The following is a 24595-nucleotide window of genomic DNA, read 5'->3' on the forward strand; positions in this document are numbered from 1 at the left end:
CCTATAAGATTCGCTGGGAACAACAAGGAAGAGGGAGCAGTCAGTGGAAAGGAAGCCAGAATGTGTGTGTGTGTGTGTGTGTGTGTGTGTGTGTGTGTGTGTGTGTGTGTGTGTGTGTGTGTGTGTGTGTGTGTGTGTGTGTGTGTGTGTGTGTGTGTGTGTGTGTGTGCGTGCGTGCGTGCGTGCGTGCGTGCGTGCGTGCGTGCGTGCGTGCGTGCGTGCGTGCATGCGTGCGTGTGTGCGCAGTTTCCTCTCAATATCGTTTTGGAGAGAAAAGCAGAACTGAATTGCCTTTTGACATTCAGTTCTGTTAGGCGCGTGCTTCTCTCCGCATTTCTCACGACCCCCACGACACGGCCACATTGCTGACCTCAGATCTGTCTTCCAGGGGGGGGGTGAATTATAGTTTATGTGAATCAGATGTTATAGAGAGGGGTCTGAGTGGCTCCTTCACCACACCGGCAGCAGCACGGTTCAGAGAAGAAACACCTGTTCCCAAATAAATCTCCAGTTAAAGACAATCTACTGTAGCCTATACCCTATACTGTAGCTCACTCATGTGCCACCTGGAATCTAACATGAGGAGCTGGACATGTTTGAGTTTCTTGCAGTTAAATTCTTCATCAATGTGGTGAGACCCGGACAATGCAGAAACAACCCCTGTTTTAGTTCTGCTCACTTCATATAAATCACAATCTGGCGTCCCTATTATTATTATATGCCATTATAGGAGAAAATGTTGAACGTAACTTTTTGTTATTTTTATTGCAGATCCCCAAGCTCACAGCCCAATGCAATTTTCACAATTCATGAAAATGTGAAACTTTTGGACGATTGTTGTTGTTTTTAATGTTTTTTTTGCGGCTTTCGCCTTTATTTTATATTGGACGATTGTTTTTGAATAATTGAAAATAGGGCTTAAGTATGTTTCTGGAATCCTGGACTTAGCATGGAGGCCGTGCGTGCACACAGTCACATGCCTTGCCTTTCCTCATTCCAGTGTGGCTGCGAGAGTATCCATCTGACCCTGGGGTCCTGGGGTTGAGGTCTAGACCCAGCCAGCCCTGACTGCATGGTAGAACCATGAACCGTGTCAGGTCACGACAGCCCTCCGCTCCACTCCTTATTAGAACGTAAATAAAGCTGCTCCAACTTGGTTCCACTCCATTGGTGCCACTCATCCTCTCTCTTCCGTTCTCTTTGGCGCTGCTCATCACAACTAATAACGTCCTAACAGTGAAGGCCCGTTGTGAACAGGTTGTGCTGATCATCAGATTCATCATATTTATCGTCGTCTTAAACAAAACATTGAAACGAATGCGTAAACGGGGTCAATTGGGTCCACTCAGTTACATACACCCTCAGAATTAAATAAACACTGGAGGATTTTACAGTGCAGTGTTGAACACCAAGTAATAATTGTGAGCGCCAAATATTTTATGGACAATTAGAAATCCATAATATTAAGTGCTTTTGACAAGGTATTTTGACTCGGTAACTTGGCCACTGGAATGGAGAGAGCAGAAGACTATAGACCCGGTCTCCAGAGGTCATAAATTGTTCAGGCAGCCCCGGCCAGTCTGAGCAAGGAATGGAGCCGCGGCAGAAGCTCCCTTAAAGAGTCTGGGGTTCTCCATTTCTCTCAGGGTTTAACCCTCTCACCCCGCCTCATTGGCCACTCTTTTATTCAGTAGGCTGATTTATTGGCGCTAGCAAGGGAGAAAAACAAGCATGCCACAGCCTTCGCTTTGATAAATGACCCAAACCACTATCTTCATCTCAACTGGGACCTATGGCTCCACTGGGCAAGAAGGTGTGCGTGCACGTGTGCGTGTGTGTGTGTGTGTGTGTGTGTGTGTGTGTGTGTTCGCGCACACGTGCGTGCGTGTGTTTGTGGGTGGGTGTGTGTGTGTTTGCCTGTTAGGTTTGTTTGTGCTGTTCACTGTGCAATTGGGGTCACAGTTTCTTTGTTTGTTTTGCATTACAATATGCTTGTGAGAAAGACAACAGCAAAACAACGGAGAAATTGCTGACGGGGTGAACTCATGTCAACGTCTAGTTGAGTTATGCAGATGACATATACTGTATGACCATACTGTATACATTTCATGGGCTCATGAAGAAAATAAAGATAAGATCCATTGTCTTTTATCCAAATTATGCCTTGTGTTGTGCCATCCTGTCCACAGTGTTTCTGTCCCCCGCCCCCGTCTCCCAAATCCCTGGTCCTGCCCCTGGTCGCCCCAATACAACGCAGCCCCTCTCCTCCCCGAATGAAATTCTTTGGAAAGTCATTTTATATCACCCTTTGAACGTGCATTGAACTGTAAAACCACCCCATTGGAAACAAAATAAAAGGGATAGGAGAGGGAGGGATGGGGGGTGTGGGGGCAAGGAGGAGAATTATAATTCTTTGCAGGCCTTTGGTATTAACCCAAACACCAGAGCTGTCAGCGGTTCAGAGAGGGAGGTGCGAGGGGCAAACATTCAGTGTTAATTGGCACTTTGTAAGCTCTGAGCCTTCCTTTTGTGGGGGAAGTGGAAGAGAGAGTGAGTGAGTCGGGTGGTGCATGGTGGGGGGGGGGGTGAGGGGGGAGAGAGGGAGAGGGAGAGAGAGAGAGAGAGACAGAGAGAGAGAGGGAGAGAAGAGAGAGAGAGAAAGCCAGCTCTTGTTCTTGTAGGTTTGTTGGGCCTTGTTGAGGGTGTTTACGGTTCACTTCTTATCCTTTGTTAATTGGGCTTTCTCTCCCCCAATGAAAAAAAGAAAGAGAGAGAGAGAGGGAGAGAATTCATGTTACCCCCACCCTGCCACCCAGGCTTGACGTGCCTCTCTCTCTCTCCACCACCGGCCTGGTCAGCCAGGCAGCCACACAGAGGGACGGACCACGAGAGAGAGAGCACGCCGGCGTGATGCCCCCCCGTCCCCGATCACCCGGCCACCCCCACCCCATCCCCATTGTGCGTTACATTTTAATACGCAATCAAAAATGTTTTGAACCCACGTTATCCACCGTGACAGATGTCCAATGGGCACGGTGTGTTTATTATGCGCAGCGGGGAGACAGCCTATACTTGAGAGACTGGCGGGTATAGGCTGCCGTAACCTCTGACAACATAATGTTTAATTGGAAGGGTTGATGGAAACGTTAATTGGAAGGGTTTCCCATAGGGGGAAAAAGAGGACTGTCAATTCATTTCTTGTCTTGTTGGTCTCTTTTACAGGGAAGTGTAAGGGCCAACACAAGGAAATTATCAAAACGGACACACACACGCACACACACACACACACGCACACACACACACACACACACACACACACACACACACACACACACACACACACACACACACACACACACACACACACACACACACACACACACACACACACACACACACACACACACACACACACACACACACACACACCATTACATAATCAATTTTAATCAAGACTTCTTCTGACTGCATCTGACACTTCATTTTAGTGAAGGTGATACAGACTAATTGAAAATGGAACAAAAACATAGTCTCATTGTGGAATTCAGGATGTAAAAACGCCCCATATCCTCCTCTCCTTCAGCCTATGTGTTTGGAGTTATCACAAATAATTAGAGAGAAAAGGATCGGAGGGGGGACTCCCTGGCATCACAGCACCTCTAGCCTCTCTCTCTTTCTCTCCCTCTCTCCCACTGAGTGATGTAAATAATAATAGTGCCAGCCCTGAAAGGACACAGGTGTCAACCATTGTGCTGCTGTGAATAGGGAACGGAGAAGGAGGTCATGGGGCCACAAGGCCACCTCAGCCATGTCTCACACCCACACTGTTTTTATTCACACTGACGCCCCCTTTCATGGGTTTTCATATTGTTGTCCCCCTTTTGTCTCCCCCCCCCTCTCTCTCCCTCGCTTCTTGTTTTCATAGTTCAGCGTTTTGTGAAAACATGTCAGAGGTTCAGCCGAAGCCCAATGTTCAGATAGATCTAACGTGCCCTTCTATTTGTGCACCATCGATGGCAAAGATTCATTATGAGTGGCTGTGAAAGCAGGGGTCATCGCCATGTTGGCTTGTCGTGGACATTCCATTTCTGCCACAGACATACAAAATGAGTGGACAATAATATTACCAGAAACGCATAAATAGATGACCACAATAGGTCTGTAACTCTGAGAGTGTTCAAATGGAACCATTTGGTTCCATTTGAACACTCTCAGAGTTAAGGGGGTCTCTTCAAATGAAACATTTGAGAACCACTAGTATTAGTGGACTCCTAATATGCCATAGTGTCATAATAAATAAGTGTCATACTTATTCTGAAGAAAACCTGGAGACTTGACATTCCGTAAGTGGGTGTTATGATCAAAATGAGAACATTATAATGGTGTGTAAAACCAAAAATCTAAAACTTGCCACGGACAGGACTCTTTGCCAGTACGACATGTAAGACATGTTGGTGACCCCTGTGTGAAAGCTTTAGCAGACGTTTAGCAAAATGTGCATTGTTATTTGAATGGACTTTACTTAAACCAAGTTTTGTTCAAAACAGTTATATCTGGAGAAGTTGATTTTATATTCAGTATATTGTGTCTTAATGTTGTATAAGAATTGTAGTTTCACAATACCCCACAATCGCAGCAGGATTCACATTACTCCATACTGCACACACTATAAAGTGTAGTGCTTCGATCATGAAGCAGTTTTACTTGACCCATTAGTGTCACCATTTTAGTATTTTTGTTTAGTCAGGTTCATACTGTTAATTAAATGTAACATAACCAGTAAGACGCCCTGGGGGCGAGAAGCGACCTCGCGTGCACGTGTCCGCCTGGGTGAGCGCTGGTGCTTTGGCATGGGGCGTCAGATCAACATATGGGATGAATTCTGTACCCAAAGTCAAAGTCACACACGTCACCGTGTTCTCCGTATTTGACCCATCACTTGGAGCGGTGAGCCGCAGCGTGCGCCTCACTAGGGAATCATTTGACCCCCAATCCAACCCATTGAAGCAGGGAGGCATTGGGTCCCATTTTTACAGTCTTTGGTATGACCCGGCCGGGATCAAACCCCCGGCCTCCCAGTTTCAGGGCGGGCACTCTAACCACAAGATCACTGTCTGGTCGATATATGTGTTATATGTGTTATAGGTGTTATATATGCGATATATGTACTGGCCATATATGGAGCATACTGAGTTTGATGAGTTTGATGAGGTCAGATCAACATATGGAATGTCAGAACAGTTCAGCTCCATATATGGAGATCTAAGGGTTAGATGAGGTCAGTGTCGTGATCTTCATATGGCTATATATGGTGGCGTGACGTGTCACGAGGTGTGACCATATATGGAGGCGTGATGTCACAAGGCGTGACCATATTTGGAGGTGTGATGTCACGAGGCGTGACCATAGGCGTGGGGCGACGGAAGGACGGACGGGAGATGCAGGTTTTAATAGTAAATGCGACCTACGGTCACAATCATTGATGTAAACATTAAACAACAAATGGGTAGCCCCACCATACAAAAGTGGAGAAAAAAAATCGCACCATAATGTGAGCAGTGGCTTTGGGGGGTTGTAATGACCACTCCTCTTTTTTGGGGGCACGGTGGCACAGTCGGTAGTGCTGTCACCTCACAGCTAGAAGGTCCTGGGTTCGATTCCCGCTCGGGACGCCGTGGGCACTGGCGGCGTGTCCTCTCCCCCACGTCATCAGTGCCCATACCCGAGGCGGGGTTGGCGAAAGGGCCCTTCTGTGTGGAGTTTGCATGTTCTCCCCGTGTCCCTTAGGGTAGGTATCCTCACAAAAAACATGCAGTAATCCTGGTCTCTAAATTGCCTCCCCCTGGCCAGCCGGGGCGCCTGATGGAGGGGAAAGGAACTGGTTGGAATAACGTGTTCCTTCCACGCGCTACGTCCAACCAGGGAAACTCCCCCCTGTCAGGTGCAAAGGAGCAACTTGGACACTCAGGCATGAAGGAAGCATGAGTTCAAGTCCGTTGCTCTCCCCATGTCCCCCATATATGGGGACTAGGTTGGCGGAGGGTGTGTAGAGCCCAGGATCACATTCGATAATTGACACAGGGGTGAAAAATGGGTTACAAAATCGTGGGATAAAAACAAAAAAAACAAAGCTGTTCTTTGGAGACAGTGTATATCACCGCTCAAAAATCATCTTTTATTCCGTGAAGGTCTAACGCTAGGGATAGATAACTTTTAAACTTTGTTGTAAACATCAGAGTAAAACATCCATTAAAATTCATGATGGTGTAAGGAAGTTCCATTATACCATATTTTCCACCGACTAATGAACTAATGAGCATTTTAGTTACTTTTATCAGGGTTAAAGATTAAAGGTCATAGGTCAATTTTGTCCAGAGATTTTGAAGTTGTGTAAATTTGTGCCTCTGTGGGGGGTATTTATATGCAAATATCATGACCAATGGCATTGCAAGACTAAACAATGCACATCAATGATGATGTTTAGGTGAAAAAAGAACAGAAAAAAATAATAATTAAGTAATTAATTAAAATTAAAATGTTACCGAGAAGCATCGTTGGGTCTTACAGGGCTAAGAAAGTATGTGCTAAGCCTAATTTAAATATATTCAAAACAATCCAGGATTGGACCTTTAGGGGCAACATATGAACTTCATGAATCATACAATCAGATACAGGGAGGGAGCTACCAATCCTGGTAAATAAGCTGCGGCTTTATTCTAAGCCTGACAGAGTCTGGGGCTGCGCGGGGTAGATGTGTGGTCTTCATACAGTATGTGGGAGTCATACTGTACACTACTATACGCGTGCGACGGAACAGATAGAGAGCAGAGGGATACTTTTCTGTACATCAGCTCTTCGCTGTGATTTAAGCCTTGTTATCCTCCCTCCCACCTTAACACTGAGATTCATGGGTCACATTCTCAGCAGCGCGGGCCACCCATTCACTAGGCTATGGATGATAAATGCCACAAACGTGCTTGCGCACGCAAACACAAACGCACGTACGCACATGCACGCACGCACTGTAGGTGCTATAAGTAGGAGCATTGATTAAGTATACATGTATAGTATGTGCATGTGTAGACGTATGTGCATGTGTAGACATATGCACATGCATAGACTAGACATATGTAGTAGGTAGTACACACACACACACGGACAGCTAGCTATAGTGCTTTTTTTCATCTGGACACAAATGCATAATAAACATATGCAATCACACAGGCATACTCTCTCTCACATACACACACGTGCTGCATGCACACGTGTACCTTTCAAGGCCATTTTCCCTGTATGTTGCTCACAGTATAGCCAGTGAACGGAACTGCATGGTGGAGATTTGTGTAGTCCGTTGTGCTCAAACACCCAGGGCAAGGCAGCATCATAAATTGAGAAAGGCGCATGATGGTTGAAGTGCACCACGCTATTTCAATGGATGGGTGACAATTCATGGCCTGAAACATGACATTTCTGCTGTATCAGCAACTTTGCCAAGCCAACGTAAATGGTGGACATATGCTATCAGGGAGAGAGAGGGGGGCGGGGGGTTGTACCTACTTTACATGGGATTTTATTTGGTTAATAAAGTCCATATTACAGATTGTCTTTCTTTATCTGCTGACATTGAAATGCTCCACTAGTATTTAATAACCTGGATGGTAAAAACAGAATTCCACGTCCATGCTCCCTGAATGCGTCCCACTGTATATGTGCTATAATGCAGGGTCCAGCTGGAGAAGCAGACTGGCACCGCTGAGGTTTTTATGTGCAGTCAGTAAAGCACCAGGCCTCAGCTCTGGTCTTGGCCTTGGCTGTTTGCTGCCATGATGAAATTGTTTGATCCTCATACAGGGGCCCAATCCCAGGCTAATACTCGGCAGGGAAAAGTCTTCAAGCTATACCAATAGCACTGTTATTGTATAAGTAAGTGGTGCATGGGTAAGCTCGCAGTATTGGATGGCACGACCAAGGGGATGGTGGCTGGCAATAACAGGGCTGTGTGACATAATACACACATGGGAAAAACACGCGATGGTTTCAGTGTGTCTCATGTTGGTTTGTGTGCGAGTCGAGCGCGAGAGTGTGTGTGTGTGTGTGTGTTATGCGGGTGTGTTCCAGTCTACACTATGCTGTAAGTGTGAGTGCGTGCGTGTGGATGTTACTCCAGCCTGGGCTCCATGCTTCTTGGAGATGGAGATGCTAGAAGAGGAGGGTGAGAGGATTTATTACCCGGCATTAGAAGCACTAATCTGTTGCAGGTGTTACTGGCTGCTCTCCCAGGCCGTGCCTGTTCTCTTCCCCAGGAGGCCCCAGCATGTGTGTGTGTGTATGTGAGAAAGAAAGAGAAAGAATGGGAGAAAGAGAGATTACTTCCCACTGCATCTCCAGTGGGATTATAACATCTTCACTGTTCTCTCACATCATCGAAAGAATCCCCAGAGGAGGACAAAGACAAAATGTATTTGAATGACTCATCCCTCATCAGCCACACCAATCTGAAAACATGGCTTATAGGAAAACTCGGCATCAAAAGCATGCCGTCATTGGGTTGTCTAATCCTTCAACTGATACGTTCAAGGTCACTACAATATTTTCTGTATAGAAGTAGGCGTTGGTGAGATGCATACAAGTCCTACTGCTCATAAGTCATAACCAGTGCAGCATACAGCTTTTGCCCATGCGCTATTTGTGTTTACCTCCACTGTTTATCTTATTTTTTTCTCCATTCCATTCCTTCATCCTGGAATACTGTGGTTCCCTGCTTAAAGACAGCAGGGTACATATACTCTCAGGTGGGTGGGTGGGGTGGGGGGGCGTATTAGAATAGAGAAGACCACCATGGATGGATTAGGTCCACTACTTCACAGGAGGCCTGCAGTGCCTTGGGGATGACCAACAATAACAACACAAGGAGGGTCCCCACAGAAACTGCCCCCCACTCTGTAGGAAGTCCACAAGGCCCACTGTGGTCAGCAAAGAGGGGGCAAACTGAATGCAGCGGAGATATGTGGAGCTTGAGAATGCAGGGGTTGAGGTGGAGTTGGAGGATGGTTGGGGAGGACATACATAAACGCTAACCCCAACTCCACCTCCAACCCTAAACCCAACCCCCAAACACCAGGCCTAACCCCACTCTAACCATTATAATGGAAAACAATAATATTCCAAAAATGAATGATTGACAAAGTTTCATTCATGATCAAAACAGAACGTACTGGTGTGCTAGGTCCTCTCTCCAGGCCCTCACACGAGCCAAATGTCCTCCCTTATTGATTAGACTCTCGTTTAATTGGCTTGCCATATTATTTTTTTCTAACAGAATTATGGATTGACACATACTTGATTCACCTTCCCAATGCCAATGCCCACCTGACCTGTCAAAGCTATGTGATTGGTTAAAAATCACACCCGTGTGAAGTGAGGGACGCTAATATATTAAAGTCTAACTCATGTTAACAATAAAGAGACAAATGACGTAATGAGGGACAATATGACGTACATTTTCCCTTCATTGTCAATGGCGTTTTTAAAACAAACATTGAACTAAAAACAAACATTAAACCTGAATATAGGAGGGGCTAGTGCCCCTCAAACATCACACCCGTGTGAAGTGAGGGGCGCTCTTACTGATCATCATCATGATGACATGTCGATTTGCTCAGACACATACATTCTCCATTCATTGTCAATGGGAATTTAATGTTTGTGTAGGACAAAAATAGCCGATTTGCTCGTCCACATGTGACGTAAATTCTCTATTCATTGTCAATGGGAATTTAATGTTTGTGTAAGACGAAAATCTATACTAATAGCCCCTCAAAAATCACACTTGTGTTAAGTGAGGGGTGCTCTTATCATCATACATCACATTCTTTGCTCAGCCAATCAAATCGTCACAAAAGTAAACCCGGCAAATCACTTTTGGCCGGGTTTGGCGACTTCACTTTTCTGCCCTCACTTTTATTATCTTCAATATGTACTTTGCTCAGCCAATGTAAATCATCGCTATGGGGTGATCCTCCAATCACAAGCCAGTGTTTGTGTTCACAAAAACGTTTGGAGCTACTACTTTTGATGCTTTTATGTGACGCTATGTGGTATGATCAAGTAGGGCGTTCATTTACGGAAAAAAACAATAAGTTAGGAGGTTTTGCCCGACAGCAACGATATATATTTCCTGAATCTGTGTCATGTGGGTTTAAGAGACAATTGCGTTCGGAACTACGCTCTGAGAATCTGCCATGGTCCGACTGACCACTACGTTAACACTAATTTTGGAAAGACCAGAGCGTGCCTGGGGTGCACTCCAGCACTCTCAGAGCGTATTTTCTAACGCACCAAGGATAAGGTGGAGTGAGGAGTTATGTCCCATTTTTAATCCTAGTGGTGAGGTGTGGGATTGGCTCAAGGATCTTTGACCTATTCTCAGTTTTCTCACGTAAGCCAGTCAATGAAAGAGATCCTTCTACTGATAGGTCTGCATGGTGACATAATTCCAATACATCATAATTCACTGTAGTGGCTAAAACTGTGTGGAAACAATGGACCATTTGAAATGGAAAATAACTCCTTAAATCTTCCTTAAAAAGTATTACAACTTTATTGTTACCAATCACCACGAAAAAAAAATCCTCGGTTTTAGACACAGTATACTATTATACCATGTTGCCATGTTACAAAGACAACATGTTTTAAGGATTTAATAATGATATTGTTTTGAAGTCTAGAAGGTGGCTTGAGTTGTCCATTACCTTTGGCACTACTGCCCTCATGTGGACATTCTATGCCAGATATTGGAATTTGAATTACTACTTGGGCTGTTGAAGAACAAAGAACAATTTTAACAACATCTAACATCAAGGGTTGTCAATATACAGGTTATGGACAAAATATTTTGTAAGGGAAGGGCACCAGTCTTTGACAATACATAATATTCGGATGGTCCAGGGATAGTACAGCTCTGATTGTCTCATAGCTCCTGTAGCAATGATGTTCAAGGCTGCTTCCGAGGCAGGATACGGTATTGGTTTTTTGAGCATTCCCCTATAGGACACAACACACTATACTTAATACTGTAGCTGGTACACAGTAAAATCCTCAGTGCACTGTTAACCCATTTAAGCCCTGAGGCTGATTCTACAAATAACTTCTAAATCAGTGGTTCTCAAACCTTTTGGAAGTTTTGTGGAAGTACAGATAAATTATCACAATTGTTGCTATTATTAAAAAACAATGATTGACATTCAATGAGAATAATTTGTCATTTTAACCCATTAAAACCGGGAAGTGTCATTTTTGAGGGGTTCTAGCCCCTCCTATGCACAGCTTTGTGTGTTTTGTGTTTGTAGCACGGAATGTGACGATTTGATTGGCTGATGTATGATGATAAGAGTGATTTTTTATTTCAGCCTTTCAAAAATAGCAGATGTACAAGCTTGTTCGTGCCGCACTGCGAGCTTGTACATATGCTATTTTTTAACGTTTTTGAAAAATCTCGAAAGTGTTTGAAAAACTTTCAAACACAAACAACTTTGAATTACGTTTGAGAACTACTGGTTTGTGTAATCGGCCTCAGGTCTTATTTAATGGGTTAACATAGTTTGTTGATATTTGATTATGTGATTTTCTGGGAATAATTCTGACCTGACTTTCTCCATAGCTTGTTCAGTATCGATGAGTCCCAAGGTGCAAATAGAGACAGAAACGTTGCTCTGCTTCATAGCCAGCTCATACTCCAGGGACCCAAAGAAGCCATTCAAGGCAAACTTGGTGGCAGTGTAAGGTGCCGCAAATGGACTGGTTGATTTACCTGTGAAACAAAACAACACTAGAAATGCACTCTCTCAAGATGCCAACTTGCGCCTTGCACACAAGTAGGCCATGTATGCCCATTTAGAGCTCTCTGCTGTCTGGGTACGACTGTTGCTCTGAGTCCTAGAGCTCTCTGCTATTCTAAATCTTTTAGACCCATTATTGACCTTATACCAACCTTGAAACGTACTTTAGTTACGTCATCAAGAACAGTGGTCCCTTATTGGCCGGTGGAGTACACCGAAATATACATGGTTTCACACACGCATTTTTTGAAAAACGCCGCTAAAAATCCGAAAACGCGTCCAGTGTGCAGGGACCTATAGCATAGGTAATCTTGTACGCAGAAAACATAATCGTTTTTTCTGCTAGTATCTTAAATAGTCGTATCTTAAGTAATCTTATCATAAAAGATCATTCAGATCAAACAGCAATATGGCATTTAGATACTGTAGATCAGTTTCCCAGACCTTTCAGGCCGTGCCCCCCCCGAAAGAATCATTTAGATTGACTTAGTTCCACAGATACATATTGTGAAAATAGCCGAACTACAATCTCACAAACGCCTCACACTGCAAGCTTGTAGATTGGCTATTTTCACAATGTTTGCTTATGTAATGTTTGATCATTTTGTATTTTGGTATTTGGTATTAAAAAAGCTCTTAAGGTTATACTTAATGTTGTTCATACTGTATGTTGGTTTGTTTACTATTGAGTCAGAAAACAATGTTGCACATTAATGGGCCTTTATTGTTCCCATGGGAAAACCAGTCGTCATAGCAGCAGCAACGCAGTAAGGGTGGATCACAAATACAGAATAAGCAGTAGGCTAACTACCACATATTAAAATAGGACAACAACATAAGAGACAAAGTAAAAGTTGGCATGACATCTGGGCTGGTCAGTGCCTGTAGCATGTAGATCGGCTATTTTCAAATGGTCAAATGATGTCATCAAGATGTGATTCACCATGTTAATGTTTTTGAGTGGTGCAACCACTCCAAGGAACAGCAATGTCCGTGTTCAACTATGTTTGTGTGACGTTAATGAGCACCAATACCAATGAGTACCAAAAGTGGCGCTGTTGTGCCAGAAACAGAGACAGAGAGATAGTGCTGCACTGTTGCCTGCTAATGAGAGAGAGAGAGAAAGAGAGAGAGAGTGAGAGTGTGGGGGCCGGGGGGGGGTTTGCACCACTCAGTTCACACAGGTGTGATTTTATTTTTATATATGTTGAAAATGAGTGGTATTCCCCTTTAAGTACAGTACTTAAGTAAATGTTACTTTACACCACTGAGTATCGGACAGTAATATGGATCAATTATGTACATCTAGACATGTAGTCATAGCCTAGGTATGTATGTAAATACTGTAGAAAGTGAAGTGTCCCAACGTGGATCAGGTGTTATAGGCTGTCAACACTCAGTACATTTATTTCTTGAAATAATGGGAAAAGTTACCTAAGAGAGATGAGACAATCACTAGTGATCCTTTACTTTGCTCAAGTGTAGGCAGAGCTTTCCAAGCCATCTGTAGATAGCTGAAGAAATTGACCTTTGAGAAGAAACGCACGCACGCACGCACACCAAACACTTATTTAACATAAAGGTCTTACTGTGCAGTACGTAAACAATTCAACTACTATGCCTAGGCTTTTTTGCACGCACACGCACCCACGCACACACACTACACTACACAGAGTACAGTTGTTTAATGTTGCATTACCTGCATCAAGTACCTGGTGTGTTCCACATCTCCTTCCCACATGCTGTATGGGCTCGGCCCAATGTGATTGAGGACCACATAATCCAGCCCTCCCAGTTGGTCCACAGCAAAGTTCACAACTCCTTCTGGGTCAGACACATTGCTCATATCTGCTGCTATGTACACAGCTTTCTCTGCACCCAGAAGCAAGCACTTCTTTGCCACCTGTGAGCCACAGAAGTACATTTTTTAATATTATTGCATTGCATAATATTTAATACACATTCTAACAAATACATTATTCCATTTAGTCAATTCAAATATGTAAAGTTCACTTACCTCCTGTAGCACGCCCTCCCTCCTCGCTGTAATGACTATTTGGGCACCAAAGCGAGCATAATGATAAGCCATTTGTTCACCAATACCTGTACTGGCCCCTGTCACCAGTATTCTGGCACCTTTCAGGGATTCTGAAACACATTAGAACACTTGTTTTTGATATAGAGGGTATGCGCGTGACATGACATCATCATCATACACGGAAGTTATGCAGGTCAGGAATACTGAGTGGCAAAAAAAACTACTTTTGGGCTCTTATTCAATAAATATATATTTCATCCATTCCTGACTGAAATATTTTGTTTTATTTTATGCCTAAAGAGGCTAAAGTATATTATACAGAGAAGCTGGGGTCTCGACTCGAGGCTTCCCAGACTGGAGAATAGACTTTCACCAACACAAAACTAGCTTTGTTATGGTGATTAGCGGAGTAGTTTTGTTTATTTTTGGTAAAGTTGGACCCCTTGCATGGCAGTGGAATTTTTATCCGTGAGCAGCAGAGGCTTTCCTGGCAGGGCTGGGGCTAAGACCATTTCAGGGCATTGAACAAACCCCAGACCCAGTTGAGGAACAAATCTGCTCTATTTTGTAATATAGTCCAATGGTGTCTTTCATATCTTTCTTTGTCAAATATTAACTAGCTTAGTTGTTAGATAGGAGGGTAACCTTTGTCGTGACTCGTGGGTGGTAAGATTGGAGGAAAATAATTAAATATGAAATAGGGTATCACTACAGTACAGCCACAGCCAGGTGTTACCAATCTAACTATAAATGCACCAAGTCTCTGTACATGTAGCTGTTCCTCTGTACGTCTGTAATCCACATAACTCGAGAACTGTTCGCCCCACCTACTTCATTTGACAATTTGACACACGCGTTCCACACCCCCACAGGGAGTGTACTAAGTGTAGTGCCCGGTGTCGAGTCGGTCGGACCCACGGTTGTCCAGAACCGCCACAAAAGGCCTCTGCCCGGGCCAGACTCCATATCGCCACAAAAGGCCTCTGCCTGGGCCAGACTCCGTATTTGGGCATGCCTAACAAATAACTCCATATTGACACAGCTGACATCACAAGGCCTACAGCTGACATCAAAAGGCCTCTGCCCGGGCCAGACTCCATATTTGGGCATGCCTAAATTCGGGTTCGTCCCACCGACTTCTGACATCATTCTGACATCTGCATAGACTCCATACACGACACAGATGTGCACAACAGAATGAGATGCCGGACAATTGAGCACATCAAAGCACTTTGAATTGCCTTGTGTATGAAAGGTGATATATAAATAAAATTGCCTTGCCTTACCTTGCCTTGCTAACATGAGGGTGGAGGAGACGGCACACAAGCGAGCGGAGCGTGCAGTACCCACACGGGCACGGTCCCCTAGACCCTAGTCATAATAATAGGTGGCAGGCCAGTTTAAGCTAAAAAGGGGCGTTGCCCAAAATAAATTGCAATAGTAATCGTTCCAAGGTTTTTTATGATCCTTAGGGTCACCCAAATAACATATTAAAAATTGATAATTAATTATATGAATTTTGGATCATGGTAAATTCAGAGGTTGAACGTTTGGGTACCATTTAAAACCTATAGGCCTATAAATCAAAAATGTCACATTTGAATTATGCTTTAAGTAGCATGTGACATGTCAAACTAGGGGTTATTCATGATTCTGAACCCATTGCAAGCATTTTGCACGAAAAACACTCCTTGGGCTAAAAACAGCCATAGCCAAGCTTGGGTGACAATATTATCACACGAAAAGATGAAATTATACCTACCTAGGTTCCATCCTGGAGGCAAATCTTTCCGGTGATAAAATGGCCACCAACGTAATCAAAAAGGTCAACCAAAGAACAAGATTCCTTTACAGGATCTCCTCACTGGTCAACAAAAACACCTTAATGAAGACCCTAACACAGTGGTTCCCAAACTGTGGTGCCTGCACCCCTTGTGGTGCGTGAGCGCCTTCTAGAGGGTGCGTGACATGAAAAGTCTAATGGTGGTGCTATGGTTTTATTAACATATTATGCCAATATATGGCAAGTAATGCAGAATATAGCCTATGCTGCATATATTATGCCATATTCAGGTTCATATATGTGGATAAAAAGGAAATATATGTCTCTATATAGCTTATGCAATTTATATTTCCATGTGGGGGGAGCATCAGCTAGGTCGGGAGGTAACAGGGAGTGCATGGCCAAAAAGGTTTGGGAACCTCTGCCCTAACAGGAGCCCTCATATAAGGTTTCTTTGACTATGCTTGCACCTCCTGGTACCACAGCACCTCTAAGGCCCTTAAAACAAGGCTACAGACTTCCCAAAACAAACTGGTCAGGCTACTACTTGGCCTCACTCCCCGAACCCACCTCACCCCTGCCCACTTTGACAGGCTGGAATGGCTTAGGGTTGACGACAGAGTACAGCACCTTGCAATGGTTCTGGTCCACAAGATTCTCTACACCACCAAGATACCCATGTACCTGTCTAAATACTTCCTTAATGTCAACGAAGTCCACACCCGCAACACCAGAGGACTAAATTAATTTTGCTCCTATGCCACCAAAATGTGGAACGCCCTACCAACAGTCATTAAGACATGCGAATCCCTTGACTCCTTCAAAACCGCTCTCAAAGGGCACCTACGGGCGGCTGCAATTCGAAACTGGCCCCCGTAAAATCTGAATCCCCCACCCACCCCTGTTCCCCCTCACTGTATATGTTTCTTTTCCCTTTTTATGATGATTTCCTGTTTTGACTATAGGCTGCAGTTGTGTATATTTGTGCATCTCTAAATGTTTTGATGAATTGAAAATGGTGATTGTAAACAAGTGTAATGCTTTATGGTATCGTCCACTCACAGTTAACAGTTTTTGTATTGAGTTGTACTTGAAATGTACTGTAATTCTGTTAATAAATCAATCAATCAATCAATCAAATGCCCAGTAGCCAAGCTAGCCTGACAGTCTAAGCACACAAGACTAGGAACTACTAACTAACTAACTAACTAACTAACTAACTGACTAAGTAACTAACTAACTAACTACACAATTAAACAGCTTTTACAAGCTATTACATTTCAAAAGATTATTCCTTACCTGCATTAAAAGTGGGTGCCCTCCACTTCACAGCAATGACAATTACACCAATACTAAGAAGCATGAGTTTAGTAAAAGTAATCATTTTGCAATCATATGTGTTTGCTTCTATGGCCTGGTTGCAGATGTCTGTCTACCACGGAGCTGCAAATACAATTGTTATTGGAAAACACAGGGGAAACTTATCACAATCACACTACTGAGTGAGAGTGAGGGGTGTGTCTATGGTTCAGATAAGTTAAGAGGCTTAACTTGATTATCACTGTTTTAAAAACAAAACAAAGAACCAATCAAACATTTGAGTAGGAATCAATGTAACTTAATTCAGATAAATAATTGCATGAATGATTATTATGACTTGTCGTTGTCGTACATTTGACGTACGTTACGTAAAACATACGAATCAGCAGCTCTGAAATAACGGTTAGCTTTCTTTTTAAAGCAACTTTATTGACACACGTCCTCTTGTTAACAGGATTGCCCTTCATGTAGCAAGTAGTTAGCTTTCTCTCGTTCATTCATCATTGCATAGAGTCCGTACGTAGAAAGAGTCCATAATATTAATAATAACAACTAACTCACTTCGTAAAGAATACCAATAACAGACAGTGTACGCTTGCGACAATGGCGGCCAAGATCTTGCCTGTGCTAAAGTGAGTGTGCTTCGGGTTCATCCTTTTTGATCATTGGCATACTAGTTAGCAGATTAGCTACTTTGCTATGTTTTACTTGCTATGTTATACTGTCAAATAAACTAAATAGACAGTTAGGTTTAGGGTTTTATGTCTTTGATGGCTAGCTCATCAAACTCTCGTCTATACCAAAATGATGCTGTGAATGTTAGGATGTATACATTTCTTATCATATTGCTTGCTATTTGCTAATTAGCTGTTAGTCTTGAACAACACTGTCTGTGGACAAATTTGGGGGCATGCTAATGTCATGTGTCTGTCTGTGTCTGTTCTTTTCCATGACAGATTAGCCACCAAGGTGACTGTCGCAGGAGGAGCTGTGTATGTTGTTTATGACTCGGGGCTCTTGGGGAACAGCACTCAGGGGTCAGAAGTCTTGGGCAAAGCTAAGTCTGCAATACCACCTGCAATAAATGAGTGGATGAAGTACTTTGGACTGGAGGTAAGAAAGATCATAATGAAACTGATGGTCTGATGGTGGTCTGATGCTACATACATTGATTGATTGAAATATGTATTAACAGTTTGCAGAATTACAGTACATTTCAAGCACAACTCAATAGAAAGACTGTTAACTGTGAGTGGACGACCCAATAAAGCATTACACTTGTTTACAAGAGGGTCCACCTTGTTCAAATCATCAAAACATTTAGAGACATACAAATAGATACTTCTATATAGCCAAAAAGAACAGAACAGGAATTCATCATAAAGGGAAAAGATTCAAGTTTCGATCACTAGGATCTTCTTCAGGAACACTATGACTATACGTACTATACTATTAATAAACCAGTGGAGCAGAGTCTCTTTACCAGTTTTTGAGGACTTATTGTTTTCCTCCTGTATTGCCTTTTGTCCAGCACCTGGGCCAAAATGGTGGCATGTCACGAAAATAAAAATGTAATTAATTAATTCTTCATTCATTCATCATATCCCCTTTGGGAATTGGGATGGCGGTATACTGTTGGACCCAAGTACAAAAAAGGTATACAGAGTTCCAAAAGGGGCTACATAGTAATGCTGCTATGTTATAGGCAAGGAAGCTTACGAGGAAAGGTTGCCGACACCAACGTCATTTTCTCTACCCTTCAATTCCAACTGGCAGATTCGTCACACTCGGTGGCAAACTGCTGCCGAAACTCTGGTGGAACACATTGGAGTCAATGGAGCCGAGTGGACAAATGTTGGCAGAGCTGCCATTACAGCGATAAGAAGAGTCTAGATAGCCTAAGAGTAGCTCTGGTCCATAGCCTTCTACTGCTTCTACGATTCTGCCCTGCAGTATAAGGCTATGGGACTTTCGGTTTCTCACGAACGTTTGACCTACTCGCCAATACAAAGACGGGTTGTGTCAATAGAAAGCCTACTTTCCTTAGTGGACGCACTCTGAGCCCCCCACCACATGTATAAACGGTACTTTTTGGCCAAAAAGGGATTTTGTTTCCACTGGAAAAGAATACTTTTAGTTACTCCAATGCGCCCTCTACCGATATTGCCCAGAGAACTGCCTCATAGAGAATATTTTTCCTCCGGTGAAAAAAAATCCCTTTCTGGCCAAAAAGTACTGTTTATACGTGTGGTGGGGGGCTCAGAGTGCGTCCTCTAAGGAAAGTAGGCTTTCTAATGACACAACCCGCCTTTGTTTTGGTGAGTAACAAAAACGTTCTTTTAAAATACGCTAAGTTGGACTAATAGAAACATAGAGGAAAGAATGACGACTCAGGAGGCAGCAGCTTCACATTAGCTCGTGACCATAATAACTCGAGCATCTTTATCAGCAGCATCATTATATACACATTGGGTAACAGGCACATCTGGTACTTCCGTTGTGGCACTTCAGAGTAAGGGTTATACAGTACATAATTATACAAGCAATATAGATCACATCTCAACAACGGGACAACAAGCATATGAACCCTATTTCTGGATGATTGAGACCATTGTAAAATAATCTCTTCTGGAAAATAAAAGAAGACATCTCTCTCTCTCTCTATATATATATATATATATATATATATATATATATATTCATTACCTGCTGTGTTGCTTTTCGATGTGTACACCGTGTAATTTTAGAGGTATCTAAAGAACACAAAGTAAGTTTCTGAACGTGTCTGGCAACCAAATCTTGCGAAACCACAGAGACAGAAACGACACCTACCGCTGTTTAGATGCCTCAATAAAATGATGTACTGTGCAGTGTGCACATCGAAAAGCAAGTGATTAGAAAACAACCTGTGATGTCTTTTTTTTTAATATTCCTGAACCGATTATGACGAAGGTCACAATCGTTCATAAATAGTGTGTTTATGAGCTGGTCCAGCCGGCTCCATCCACTGCCATGTATTTCATTGAACTTCCGGTGCGAGATTTGCCACAGATGAGCGTCATGGCGCAGCCCTGGCGTCCAGTCACGTGACCTCATGTCCCTTCCTTTCATTTTTGTTCCTAGGTTAGAGGTTAATTTTCTGTCTGAGCCTAGCTTTTCTCTGTGGACAGGAATAATACATGATATACACACAGTGCTGAGTAATATACCTTTTACACAGCAGCCATAGTACTGTAACAACCAAGATTTGAACCCGGAGTTCCTGCATCGGGCTATAGATTAAAGCCAAACATCTCCTTAACCCTAAACCCTAATAGAGAGTTGCAGTCCCGCCCCCTTTCATGACGACACCAGGCCCAGGAAATGAATCCCAATGCATTTTTCATATTTCAAAAAGTAAGTTTCTGAACGTGTCTGGCAACCAAATCTTGCGAAACCACAGAGACAGAAACGACACCTACCGCTGTTTAGATGCCTCAATAAAATGGCGTCCAGTCACGTGACCTCATGTCCCTTCCTTTCATTTTTGTTCCTAGGTTAGAGGTTAATTTTCTGTCTGAGCCTAGCTTTTCTCTGTGGACAGGAATAATACATGATATACACACAGTGCTGAGTAATATACCTTTTACACAGCAGCCATAGTACTGTAACAACCAAGATTTGAACCCGGAGTTCCTGCATCGGGCTATAGATTAAAGCCAAACATCTCCTTAACCCTAAACCCTAATAGAGAGTTGCAGTCCCGCCCCCTTTCATGACGACACCAGGCCCAGGAAATGAATCCCAATGCATTTTTCATATTTCAAAAAGTAAGTTTCTGAACGTGTCTGGCAACCAAATCTTGCGAAACCACAGAGACAGAAACGACACCTACCGCTGTTTAGATGCCTCAATAAAATGATGTACTGTGCAGTGTGCACATCGAAAAGCAAGTGATTAGAAAACAACCTGTGATGTCTTTTTAATATTCCTGAACCGATTATGACGAAGGTCACAATCGTTCATAAATAGTGTGTTTATGAGCTGGTCCAGCCGGCTCCATCCACTGCCATGTATTTCATTGAACTTCCGGTGCGAGATTTGCCACAGATGAGCGTCATGGCGCAGCCCTGGCGTCCAGTCACGTGACCTCATGTCCCTTCCTTTCATTTTTGTTCCTAGGTTAGAGGTTAATTTTCTGTCTGAGCCTAGCTTTTCTCTGTGGACAGGAATAATACATGATATACACACAGTGCTGAGTAATATACCTTTTACACAGCAGCCATAGTACTGTAACAACCAAGATTTGAACCCGGAGTTCCTGCATCGGGCTATAGATTAAAGCCAAACATCTCCTTAACCCTAAACCCTAATAGAGAGTTGCAGTCCCGCCCCCTTTCATGACGACACCAGGCCCAGGAAATGAATCCCAATGCATTTTTCATATTTCAAAAAGTATTTATTTAAAGACCTTTTAAGCGTCGTACGAAGCCAACTCGAGTCGTGACAAATCATGACAACAAACACAATATTTTGGACCAAACAAATAATTACAAAGAAGAAAAACAACAAAGTGTTGTAACCTGCCGTTTTTTTCTACTTTCTAATTCTTTGTTTGGCCCAAAACATTGTGTTTATTGTCATGATTTGTCACGACAAGAGTTGGCTTTGTCCGCGGCGTAAACGTCTTTAAATAAATACTTTCTGAAAAGTCTATGAGGAAAATGAACGGGGATTTATTTTCCGGATCTCTCGAGGGGGCGGGACTGCGACGCTCTATAGGCCTAACCCCTTGGCCTCGGCATAGTGGGGAGATATTATGTATTTTTGGGCAAGGCTGAGGCTAAGCTATTGTGCTACATTCAGTCTTTTGACCCCCATAAACATAACGTTAATATACAACTATTTATGTCAATATGGCTGTCGTGATAAAGGCCCATTGCTGGTCATACATGCATACTGTACATGAAATGCTGTTCACCATTGTTGCCAATGGCACACCTTGCAAATTTGTTGATGACTTTGTTGATGACTTTTTGTCAATAAATGAAATTAAAAGAGAGATGAGCCAGAAGCAAAGCACTCGATACTTTTCCTACTCTCACCTGTTGTCATGAAGTGTGGGTTATGGCCAAAAGAATAAGATCACACAGATGAAATGAGATTTCACAGGGTGGTGCCCTTAGAGCAGTTCAGTCACTTGAAGAAGTAGAACCACTGTTCCTTCATTTGGACAGGAGCCAGCTAGGTGTTTTGGGCAGCTAGAATACGGATAAGAGTGTCTTCCTAAGAAGGTCCTCAGTGCATGTCCCAGTGGGAGGAAACCCCCTGACAGGACCAGTTGGGGGGGGGGGGGGATTATGTCAACACGGTGGCCTGGGAACACGTCAGGTTCCCCGGGATGAAGTGGAGAAAATGGATTTGACAGATTTACCAAATAAAGTTTGTATAGCATAGTTACTGTGAATGATTAGGCAGTTGTGCCCCATTATTTCACACTCAAGTTGATGGTATGTGCAATGGAGCCAAATGTCTGTTTGGTTCTATTGCAATAATGTGATTCCTTTCTTTTTTTAGTTTTTCAATATAATTTCACATCTTGCTGTATTATCATTGCTCTTGCATCCTGAATAATTTCTAATTCATTGATCACTCTTTTTTTTTTTAGACTCAACTTCCAACATTGCCTAAGATTGAATTCTCCCCGGTTAATTCATGGAATTCTGGTAAGGGCTGGCTCACAGGCTTGAGTTATTTACTTTTCCTGTCTGAAATGTCTCTTGCCCTCCTGTTTGTGGCAGGTGTATTAGCAAAGTAGACGCGTACGCTGTACAGTATACATATTATGTACTGATTCCTCATATTATGAGGAATCACGGACAAACTAAGTACTCGATATAGATTTAATGGCCATTGTTTCAGTTCGTCCCTAGGCAGGTGAAGGGTTTGTGTCCCTGATTTTGCGATCCCATTTAGACCTTGAAAGCCTGTTATGTTGCTGTGCCTTTCAATCCAGGAAAGCATCTGTCATTTTAGATGTTGCTATGTACTATGTATAGAGGATTATTATTATTATTTTGAAATCGCCACCAGCTCAGTGGCCTTGTAGTTAGTGTCCGCCCTAAGACTGGGAGGTCGGGATTCGATCCCCGGCCGGATCGGGTCATACCAAAGAAAATGGGACCCAGTGCCTCCCTGCTTGGCACTCAGCATCAAGGGTTGGATTGGGGGTAAGTCCCTGCGACATACCAGCGTCATGTCCAGGGGGTGTACTTGTACATCAAGCTGCCTCACGCTACAAAAACAGGAGATAGGCTCCTGCCCTATGGGCCTCATGGCTCGGCAAGGCTACTTACTATGTACTGTATATAGAGGATTATTATTATTATTTTGAAATCGTAGGTTAGGATTTAGATTAGAAGGCGTACAATCTGCCTCAGGTCTACATGAGTTATTTTACTTTTTGTTTCTTAACAAAAACAGTTAAAATATATGAACACATCATGTGGCATGACAAGGCAACTAATTCATGTAGGTTAATAGCTCACATTTCTCTCTTCACTCTAGGGGTGCGGACGTCAATCTCGGCAATATCGGAGGCACCTACAAGAGCGTGTGATTACACAAACCAGGGACTGCAGTATGTGAAAGACCTTACCAAATGAAGACGTGGACAAGCCTGACATTTACTGATCTTGTGGTTTTTGGATGGTTGTCCGTGATCATAATTAAATCTGGGAAATGGTTACACTAAAATTCCTCACAGGGGGAATGAAGGGACATCCTGCAAGTCATTTAGATGATCTGAATGAGTAATTCTAGATGACGGAAGTAATTACGTACAACAATTATTGTTTAGTAGTTTTGAATTTAAGTGTTTTGCACACCGTATTATAGTGAATTTATAATGGGAGTCATGCATAATATAATTTGTAGCCAAGAAAACAAAACGATCACCAATGGACATTGTGTTTGTGTACTATAAATTGTTATTTATCTCAACACCATGTCTGATATCATTTCCTCAATACTGGCTTTCAAACAAGTCATTATACATACAATTCATGTTTTTTTTTTAATACAGAGAATGTCTATTATTGTATATATTCAATTTCACCATTTCTGAGAGTACAATAAACCCTAACCATAATACAGTAATTGCTGTCATATATTAAGAGAAATGGAGAATATTAAATATTGTCTGATGAGAAGTCAATGTCAAATTGCAATACTCTCAAATAGAGGGTATGCACGTGACAACATCATACCCGGAAGTTATGCGGGAACACTAGCCGGGGGGCCAGCACCAAAACTTTGAGAGGACCTGTGATGTCATGACATACTTTTTATTTGTATTTGTTCTATTCATTTGGTCATTAAGGTCCACAGAATGACAGGTCTGCTCTGCTGGAAATATCGCAAAAAAAAGTTATGACCATTTTTGTATACCCCACCATAGACAACCAATATAAGGCAACATTTCATCGTACTTTAAGTAGCATGTGACATGTCAAACTAGGGGGTTTTCATGATTCTGAATCCATTCCAAGCATTAGTTTTGCACGAAAAACACTCCTTGGCCTAAATTCGGCAATATCCTCATTTGTGATGACGGCTATCGCCATTTTTAGGCCAAGG

At 42.9% G+C, this 24595-nt stretch overlaps 2 protein-coding genes across 2 annotated transcripts; one reads left to right on the plus strand and one right to left on the minus strand.

The window, feature by feature from the left end:
* Nucleotides 1-10589: 10589 nt before the first annotated feature.
* On the minus strand, nucleotides 10590-17132 carry hsd11b1la (hydroxysteroid (11-beta) dehydrogenase 1-like a). Its single transcript, XM_079506412.1, has 6 exons — nucleotides 16958-17132; nucleotides 13855-13985; nucleotides 13537-13740; nucleotides 13272-13365; nucleotides 11644-11809; nucleotides 10590-11043 (listed from the first exon to the last, which is right to left on the minus strand). The coding sequence occupies exons 1-6, from the start codon at nucleotides 17040-17042 to the stop codon at nucleotides 10857-10859; spliced, it is 867 nt and encodes a 288-aa protein (XP_079362538.1). The 5' UTR covers nucleotides 17043-17132; the 3' UTR covers nucleotides 10590-10856.
* Nucleotides 17133-17401: 269 nt separating this feature from the next.
* micos13 (mitochondrial contact site and cristae organizing system subunit 13) lies at nucleotides 17402-24111 on the plus strand. The gene is made up of 4 exons (XM_079505062.1): nucleotides 17402-17610; nucleotides 17935-18091; nucleotides 22626-22683; nucleotides 23525-24111. Exons 1-4 carry the CDS (start codon nucleotides 17582-17584, stop codon nucleotides 23620-23622), a joined length of 342 nt encoding a protein of 113 aa, XP_079361188.1. The 5' UTR covers nucleotides 17402-17581; the 3' UTR covers nucleotides 23623-24111.
* Nucleotides 24112-24595: the final 484 nt, after the last annotated feature.

Source organism: Electrona antarctica, assembly GCF_951216825.1.
Source record: "Electrona antarctica genome assembly, chromosome: 7".
Taxonomy (NCBI): domain Eukaryota; kingdom Metazoa; phylum Chordata; class Actinopteri; order Myctophiformes; family Myctophidae; genus Electrona; species Electrona antarctica.